Genomic DNA, 9933 nt, shown 5'->3' on the forward strand with positions numbered 1-9933 from the left:
TTTTAAGAGACCAGACTTAAGGTATTGTTATGGAAATGCTTACAGGTCTGCAAAGGGATGTGCACTTAGTAAAGTATAAAATTCTACACTACCGACACTGTTGAATAAAACAGCATTTGGGTACTTCAATGATGTTTAATTTCCCAGTAGCCACCTTCAAACACTAAAAACTAAAAAAATAACATTTTCCTTAACCCAACATATTTTAAATATCAGCAGGCAACCAATGTCAAAATTATGCACTAGCTATTTACATTCTTTTGCATACTAAGGCTTCAAAATCTTTGTGTGTATACAATATTTACAGGAGTCTCAATATAGACATTAGGTTTTCCTTGATTTCATAAAATTGACAGTTGTAAACGTGTACTCACATACCCAATTTGTTCGAGACTTGGCAGTTTTTCAGTAACTGAATGAAATGCCAGTCATTAAATTTACATTTAAACTTACTAAAATGAAACAAAACATTCCGTGTCTCAGTCAAGTTAGCCACATCACATGTGCTCCATAGCTATGTGTGGCTGCTAACTATTATGGCAGTACACTGCAGATCTATGCAAACATGCAGCACAATTACTAGATAACAGAATTGTCCTTTGGGATGTTTTACTTGCTTGTCTAACAAGGACTGTCACTCTTCCCCTTCATTACTTTCTTTCCACAGGAAAGCTAGCATGCATTAAGCTCCTACTATATACCGTGCAAGAAGTCTTGTTAGTGTAGTGGGTTACAAGCTGGGGTGTTAACCTCAAGCAGTTCAAAGCCACCAGCTTCTCCCGGGGAGAAAGATGAGGCTTTCTATTTCTGTAAAAATTTACCATCTTGGAAACCTACAGGGGCAGATCAAGTCTGTCCCATAGGGTTGTGATGAGAAACAATCAACTTGATGGCAATGACTTTGGTTTGGTTTGGTTTACCAAGCAGTTCTCTAGAACTAATGGTATCAAAGGCATAAATCATATCTACCCCAGAGAGAGTCACTATTTAGTTTGGAGATGGGCTTTAAATAATCCCATCACAATGTACAAAGCATGTATATACAAATGCAACAGGGGAACGGTGCACACACACACACACACACACACACACACACACACACACACACAGTCCATTCTGACTCATAAGGTAAATGGGACTTAAAGGAGGAAGGCAAACAAAATGGTGTGTGTCGAGGCAGAAAGCCAGGGCCACACAGCTTTGTGGGAAGGGTACAAAGTGCTGGGGCAGTAGCTGAGGCTATTGAGGTCATCCCTGGGCAAATTAGAAAGGACTTTGTGTGCCAGGCCAAGAGGCTTGGTTTTTAGTCTGAGGACCGGGAAGTGAAATGTCTCCTGATCATCAAACCCCATTCCCACCTCACTGGGTGCACACACTTACATACAACTCCCCCGCTCCCCCTACCCCCACCATGGAAATCACAGCCAGTCACCCAAAGGCCCCAATCCCTGGGAAAGGCATACTCAAACAGAGAGTGGGGGAAGGATGCTTCCACTGTCAAATATTCATGCAGCAATTAGCATGTGCCTCTGAAAAGTCAAGCCTCTCTTGTGAGGAAACATCAGACAGTGTCTAGCTCAGTGCACGCAGGATCCAATTGCTGTCCCTTTCCCCCCAGCCTGTCAGCATTCTGACACTTCTTACCTGACAATTACTTAGGGGCAAGGTACCACCTTCTTTCCTTTCCACACCAAGATAAGCCCAACACTAGCTATTGCTACTGTCTTACTCCCATGTAAGACTGCACGAGTCATTTGTATCATTTTCATCATCAAATGGGTGAACCTTAGGTTTGAACGGAGGATACAATGTTGGGGGTGACTGCTTCCATCTAGGTATGTTGACAAAGTCCCTATTGTTACGATGGTTGGTGTAGGACAGCGGTTCTTGGCTCACAACAGTAGCAAACTTACAGTTATGAAGTAGCAATGAAAATAATGTTATGGTTGAATGAAAGCTGCATTCGGAAGGTTAAGAAACACTGGTCTGGGATATGTGCCATCCAGGAAGCACACGGCATGAAATAGTAAACCGACTCAAATCATTGAATCCTTGAAGGCAAACGGATACCACTTAGTAATAACTGGATTCGTTCACTGAGTATCTATCTAGTTCATGTGCATGCATACATCATACACATCCTTATGTTATGATATCAAGATATGATTAATCTATTTTCATAGAGGTGGGGAAACAACTTGCCCAAGGGCTTAGAGTCAGTACGTCAGAGCCTAGAGTTGAGCAGGGGCTTCATCAGACTCCCAAGGTAATATGTTTCTCATCATGCTATTGTAAATGTAAAGCCTTTCTCAACTAAAAATTAACTTGGTTAATTTTATATTAATTCAGATCATTACTTTTTCCCCAATCCGGAGTTTTAACTTTGGGGACTAGCCAAACCGGATTTCTACATATCGAGTTTGCTTAAATCGAGTCCGACCTCATCCTGGGACCACGCCCTAACCACGTCTGCGCACGCCTTCTTTGAGGTCCCAGCGGCCTCTCAGCCACGCCTCCCCTCCTGCACCGCCTCCTTTCCCCGCCTCTTGCCCGTGGCCTATAAAACCCGGAGCGCCGGATCGCGTCGGGAGCGGGGAGTTCGCGGGCTGGAGGACTGGGCATGCTCCGCAGCGGCGCAGGTTTGGGTCATAAGTAGGAAGAAGGCAGTGCATAGCACCGGCACCGAGAAGCCGGAGCCGACCCGTCCCTGTCGCCGCTTCGCCGCAGGGCCCGGGAGGGAGTGGGAACGGACGAGGGGAGGGAGAGGCTGCCAGGACCGGAGCCTCCCGACTGCGCTCGGGTCTTCTGCCTCCGGGTCCGCGCGGCGCGCCGGGTCGCTAGGTCCGTCACCTGGGTGGCTGGGAGCCGGCGCGGACGGGACCGTCCTCGTCCGAGTGCGGCCCGAGGGCGCCCCCACGGGGCGGAGCGAAGCCTCTCGCACAGTCGCCGGCGCGTGGCTGAGTGTCCGGCGAGCGCCCGGCGCCCGCGTCCAGAACGAGCGGCCGCGGTCGGAGGAGGAAGAGGAGGAGGGGGCGGCCATGGGGCTGCTGGCCCAAGGCTCGCCACTGAGCTGGGAGGAGACCAAGCGCCACGCGGACCACGTGCGGCGGCACGGGATCCTGCAGTTCCTGCACATCTACCACGCCGTCAAGGACCGGCACAAGGACGTGCTCAAGTGGGGCGACGAGGTGAGCGCCCGCGGCCCACGCCCCGCGCGCAGCCCGCGCCGCCTTTGTTCGGCGAGGCGGGGCGCTGGGCCCCGGGGCCCCGGCCCCGCCCGCGGCCCGCGCCGCTGCCCCGGGGGTCTTCCCGCCGTCGTTTCCGCCGCCCCAGCCAGACGGGGTGCGGGGCGTGGGGGACCTGCCCTGGGCTCGGGGACGGAGCTGCCTTCCCATTCATTCATGCGTCCGGCGCTTCGTTCGGCACTCGAGGAGTGGACGCTGGGCGGCGTGAGCATGAAAAAGTGACATTCGGTTCTGGGCGTCGTTCTCGGGCCGGTTCTCCTCCGATCCACCTTCGTGTCCCCAAACTTGCCTTTACCATGAATGCAAAAGGGACGGAAGGACCATAGAAAATCCGTTGCTCCTTAGGAGTCAGATGTTCAGGATGTTCACTTCTGCTCCGCCAGACTCTGGGTCTCTCCTCTTAAACCTCTGAAAAATTTCATCCCTGCACACACACTAGAAATTGAAGCACCGTGGCGATTTCCCAGTAGGAGTGGGTACAATGAGGAACTTTTCCTGATTGTAAATGGGAACGCTTAAAAATCAAAAGCAAACCCACTGCCATCGAGGGAAGTCAGACTTACAGTGGCTCTTTATAGAACATCAAGACAAAATCTTTATCCTAGCAAACAGCCCCCTCTTTCTCCTGCCGAACGGTGCTGGGTGGATTTGAACTGGCAAACTGCCGGTAACCACTACTCACCACCAACGCTCCTAAGAAAGTGTGTGTAGTACAGATAATTAAGTGACTTTCTTGAGTCTGTCTGTTTCATCTTTTTGCTGTAGATTGCTTGCCACCATGGTAAGTAAATTATTAACCCTGTCAGCAGTTATCACTCTGATCAAGGTGTGTTGCATCTGGGCAAAATACCTTGAAAAATATTTTGTTTCTAAGGGTCAAAGGTAATTCTGCCTCCTTCAACTGAAGAAATTGTGTCGTTTTAAATTAGAAAAGTGCACTTACTGGGAAATCACATTCATATCGTTAAGTGGCCGTCACACTCTTTGGACAGAAAAGGGTCATGTGAGAAATCCCCCATTTTAGTTTAGACGTAAGTTCACTGTTTCTTGTTTGTTCATATGTGCCTTGCTTACTTCACCTAGTATAGTTTTTCAAAATTCATCTATGCCGTAGCATGCAACAGAACTTCATTTTTTTTCTCCATACGTCTGTTGGTTGACACCTGAGACATTTCCTCCTTTTGGCTATTGCGAACTGTACTGCTGTAAATACCGTACAGTTATCAGTGCCCTTGTTTTCAAGCCTCTTGGGTATATACCAAACAATGGAATTTTCTAGCTGTTGAGTAAGCTGAAGTGTATAATAGATGAAGAGGAGGGCAAACTTTGCCAGGTCAAGTTGTTAATAGACTTAGCCCTTGCCTGCCTTAAAGGGCGGTGGAGAAGCGGGCCAGTATGACACAGACTTATGCTTCTGAAGGGGAAACTGGGCCCCTCGTTCCAGCCAAGTATTAAAGCTTCTTGGAAGTATCTAACTGGTCATACCTGTTGGGAATTAGACTTGAGTTGTTCGGGACTGATGAGGTAGCCTCGTGGTTGCAACCTCCTTAATGCTGCGACCCTTTTTTAATACAGTTCCTCATGTTGCGGTGACCCCCCCCCCCATCATAACATTATTTTCGTTGCTACTTCATAACTAAATTTGCTACTGTTATGGATTCAGTGACATCTGTGAAAGGGTCGTTTGACCTCCAAAGGGGTCGCGACCCACAGGTTGAGAACCGCCGAGTTAACTGGATAAGCACTGCCCTTACATTAAAACGTGTTAAAGATGTTCTCTGAAAACTCATCAGTGACTTGAAAATGCAGCTGCAGATTTCTTGTTAACAATACTTGGTGTCATAAATGAAATATAAAACTAGAAATTGATTTTCTAAACTGATTCTCCTACTTAGCAGCATTTTCTGCTTATTTGATGGCCTATTGGGGATTTTTTTTTCTTCTAACATGTTCCCCCACCGTGCAGTTTTTCCTTCAACAAATCCTCGAAAGTGAGGTCATTGCTTTAAGCTAAATGACAGGTTGAAAAGTTATTTTGGATTTTTCAAGCAAACCAAAAACTGGAATATAGCATTTTCAAGACAAATAAAAACAACCGAACTCACGGTCAGCCACTTCTGATTCATCCCCATAGGACAGAGTAGAATGATCTCTGTGAGTGCAAGACATTGGAGCTTTACAGAAACAGAGACTCATATTTCTCCCACAAAGCGATTACTAGGCTCTACCCACTAGACCTTGTGGTTAGTGGCTCACTTTAGCACACTGTGCCACCAGGGCTCCCTGAACTTGACTAACCAGTTGGAAGTAAGCCCCTGACACACGGAAAAGAATTCAGATTGTGAATACTGCCTTGCAGTTTACAAAAACAGCCCCATTCTTCTCCCTTTCCTGAATAGCCCTGCTGGCTCTACCCACACCCCCCACCCCATGCCCAGATTCTCTTGTGCACTTTTGGCCTGTGAGCTGCAGGTTGCCTTTCTCTCTGTGGTACCTCTCTATCCAAGAGAGGGTGGGACTTTCTCTTAGGGCTCTCCCAAGTATCTGCTACTGCCTTCAGCTTCTCTAGCATCTTGTCAGAGTAATTACCAATTTGTGTTACGCAGCAGAAGTTTTCAAACTGCAGATTCAGATCCATTGGTTCATTGGGAAATAAGTGAGAGCAGTGTTCACAAGTGGGTGGGACTGCTCCCTGGGGGTTGCTGAACCAATGGGGGGGGGCTGCAAAAGCAGATACTTGCATGTTATCCTGGATTATAGGTCATAGTATGAACATTTTTCATTGCCAGAGAGGCGCTGAGTAAAAAAAATTTTTTTTTGAGAGGTAGGTTATAGCTCAAGTAATTTGGGGAATCTATATAAAGGATTCCAGTCAGGATTTTTTTAAAGGCTGAAATGGATTAGAATGAGGAGGAATAACATCAGATGTGTATTAGAACAAACTTTGGGAGTATTTATTGAGCTTGGGTATTAAATCTCAGGCAAATTATGGCTCCCTGTGTGTCACAGGCTGAAAGACTTTGAAAGTCACAATCTGATCTACTATGGAAGGCCTTCCTTGATGGGGGTGGTGAGCCATGTGCAAAAGAGAGGGAGAGAAATAACTCCAGGGTTAGCACTAATCTGTAATAGTGGGGCCTCACTACTGCATGCACAGAATAGAAGTCTGAAGACCTGCCTGGCAGGTCGGACTGAAGCAAGCACGTTTGTTTGCGGGTGCCACGGAAATACTGAGAAAGGTGGGCAAAGAGATAAAAATAACGAAGGGTGTGGTGGGTGATGTGGCCCCTGGAGATGAAAGATGACCTTGGCCAGGCCCCAGTGCTTTAGATGCCATATGTTGCATTGTGCTAGTATCATACCAAAAGACTGCTATTCCTGGGAAGCGCTAGTTTTATATCTAGAAGGCTGTGAACTTGAATGGAGAAGAAAGAATAAGTCTTGGGCCTGTGGCCGTAGGTTTCCATGGAAGGAGATCCCTGCCACCTAGTCTCTAGAACAGCATTTTATGTTCTTGTACCAGAAAGAACTCTGGATTTGGAGTGTGACCTCTGTTCTGCGCCAGTCTGCCAAACTGGCCGTGTGATCTTGAACCACACTTTCCTCATTTGGAAGGCGGGGAGGGGGAGGGTGTTACTCTGATAACATCCAACCTTCATAGTGGGAGACCCTAAGGTAAGTGTGCATTTTTCAAACCATAAACCGACCCTTCTGTGAAATTCGCCTGATGATCATTCTTATAGTTTGATGAGAAAAGAAAAGGCTGCCACTGAACTCCCCGATAGAGAGTGGATCGCATTATGAAATAGCAGGTGCACATTGGGGGGTTGGAACGCAAAAGTCTCTTTCTGTGAGGACCTTATGAATTGAATTGAGTCCCACTCAGCAGACAATTAATTGCCTGTTCCCCTTTAACAAGACAAGTCCTAACCCTGCTCACTGTTCTGTTTCTGTGGGAAAACAGAAATTCTGACTCCTGGGTGCCAGAAAAATAGCTCATTTTGCCCCCAGGCAGCAGGGAAGCAGGTGAGGGATATTCCCAGGTGTTCTTTTGCCTACTAAGCATTCTATTAAAAAAAAAAAAAAAAGCAAGTGGGGTTTGGAGCACTCTGGATTCACAACTCACACAGAGCTTCTCAGGTACAACTCAAGATGTGTGCTTTAAAGGGCAGATCTAAGGAATCTTTGATATGGATGTGTTACCGAGGACTCCTAGTGGCACGGCTGTTACAGTGCCCACCTACCCACCCGGTTGCTACCCACAGGGGAAAAGATGCGGCACTCTGCTTAAGACTCAGCCTCAGAAAGCCTGCAGAGCAGTGGGACCCGGTCCTGTCGGGGTGCTCTAGTCAGCATTGACTCTGGGCAGTCCTAATACATGTGACTCTTGGTCCCCAGCCCCACCCCCCACCATAGAATTACCCCAGGGTGAGCTACTTGCCAGGCCTTTGCAACTAATTAGTGGCAGAGACGCTGTGGGAATTGAAATCTGTCGGACTCTGGGTCTGTTTCTACCACAGATTGTAGTAGGTTTTGGATTATTTACAACGTGAGATGTTAAAACTGTACAGGTTAATAGAGATAGCAGAAGAGAACGGTTAAAGGCAAACTTCTTTTTTAAGGAGCCCTATAGTTTAAAAAAAAAAAATTTAACTTCTTGCAGTGGCTCTCAAAGATAAGGGGTTAAATTGCCCTGTAGTTAGCAGAAAAGTCCATGTGCACTATGGGAGGCCCATAGACAGGGTCTTTGATACCTGAGTATGTTCTTGGGTGTAAAACTGCCAGGGTATTTAGTAAGGCTTGATTTTTCATCCATTGAGTTACAGTAGGTTAAGAATAGTTAAGTGGCTCAGAAAATAAATATACATCTTGTTAATAAGCTTGTATCCTATAACAAAAACTATGCTCTTGCACTGTAAACCTAGAATAAATGAAAGCATATGCATTTGAATTTGATTAAAGATTCAGTGTAACTCAGGACAAATTGCTTAATCTCACTTAATCTCAGTTTTGTGATCTATTAAATGGAGATAATGATACCTTCCTTATTGTAGTCATTAAGATAATATGAAATAATGTTAGTGATATAGCTTGCATAGTACCTGACCTTTAACCAGAATCGCAGGAGTGTTCAAAATGTTTACTTGGGGATTGTTAAGTGTCCACTCTACCTCTGTCATCTAGTATGTCCACTACCATCTAGTCAGTTCTGACTCGGGGTGACTGTAGGGTTTCTAAGGCTATACATCTTTACGGGAGCAGGTAGCCTAGCCTCCTCTTTCTCCTATGGCTCAGCTGGTGGGTTTGAACCATCACCTCAAGGTTAGCAGTACAAAGTTTACCTGGCGGTGCCTCCATGAAAGAACCATTTGAAAGAGCTCCATAGAAAGGAAGCATTCCATGAACGTGGGATTTTATGCCCCACATTCTGAAATGTATAATTCAAGTTTTACTGGGTTAGTCTTTTATGGCACTTACAGAGTGTATTTCTAAAGTCTAAATTGGGTTTCTAAGATGCAGTATGTGATGCTGGCTGCTTAAAATATTAAGCATGAATTATTTCTTGAGAGTCATAAAGAGGTTTCTTACCGTTCATTGTGTATTCTGGATGCTAAAACACATTTTGCATCTCTTGCTTTTCACTGTCACTGTGGACATTGATTGTTTCAACAGCATTCGTGGATCTTGTCTAAAAGTACAGTGAAATCAAGAAAGTAAAAGGAAGAGTGAGACATGACCGGAGCTTTTTTGTTTTGTTTTTTGAAGATGGAGTTGGCATATTCAGACACTCCTTCCCTTATGTCATTCCCAGCACTTGAGGATCATTTTCTTTGTGGACATTTTAATAGGTCTGTGACTTTACTGGAGGAGTTCTGGTGGCACATAAAGGCGGGGCCACTAGCCGCAGGTGAGCGGTTTGGGCCCAGCAGCCACTTGGCAGGGGCAAGATGCCACACTCGGCTTCCGTAAAGATTCGCAGCCGAGGAAAGGTGATGGCGTGGTTCTGTTTCGTATTGTAAAGCCACGAGGGGTTGGAGTCACCTCCACATAGGTACCTTTTGGTGTGGGCCAGTTTCATTTCATTGACCTTTAAATCTGCTTCTCCCACCCCATCCCACCCCAAAAAAGCGTTGTTACATCTTTTTTCATGTGCTCTTTGTAATCTCTGTAACTTTTTTGTGTAGTGTTTGCTCAAATCACTCACCTATTTAGGCTGCTTGTTTTCTAACAGTTTTGAGAATTCCAAATGTAAACCTTTATCAGACTCCAGGAGGCTTCAAAAGTCCATGGGAAAATTCCATTATCTTTTAGTTCAATTTCTCCATGAGCTTTTTGAAGTCCCCCCACTCCACCCCTCCCAGTATATGCTTGACCAAGTATTTTCTCCCAGTGAGTAGCTTGTCTTTTCATTTTAAAGTAGCGTCATTTGAAGACTAGAAGCTCTTCATTTCTGTGGTCAGTTTTTGTTTCACGGATCATGCTTTCCCTGGCCTATCTAACAGGTTTTGCCCACCACAGGGTCACAGAAGTTTACTCCTGCAAACAGGCCCTTCAAAACATGACCTTTTAATTCCACCTTCCCATGAACTTTTTGAAGCCTCTTCCCATTTTCTCAAAAAGTTTTATAATTCTAAGTTTTACAATTAGATATTTGATCCGTGTTGAGTTAAATTCTGCATATAATAGC

General features: G+C 45.8%; 1 protein-coding gene across 3 annotated transcripts in view; it reads left to right on the plus strand.

Annotated features, from left to right (window-relative positions):
• Positions 1–2917: 2917 nt before the first annotated feature.
• Positions 2918–9933, plus strand: part of GCLC (glutamate-cysteine ligase catalytic subunit) — a 47790-nt gene continuing 40774 nt past the window's right edge. For 2 of the 3 annotated variants that reach the window (XM_045294824.1, XM_045294826.1), the window contains exon 1: positions 2919–3188. In XM_045294824.1, the coding sequence (XP_045150759.1) occupies positions 3039–3188 (150 nt within the window). In that variant the 5' untranslated portion in view covers positions 2919–3038. Of the gene's footprint in view, positions 3189–9933 lie in introns of all 3 variants that reach the window. The other variant, XM_045294825.1, reaches the window with a different exon arrangement.

The sequence above is a fragment of the Echinops telfairi genome, unplaced genomic scaffold (assembly GCF_000313985.2).
Source record: "Echinops telfairi isolate 266 unplaced genomic scaffold, ASM31398v2 ScPeMD7_3533;HRSCAF=4204_1, whole genome shotgun sequence".
NCBI classification, from domain to species: domain Eukaryota; kingdom Metazoa; phylum Chordata; class Mammalia; order Afrosoricida; family Tenrecidae; genus Echinops; species Echinops telfairi.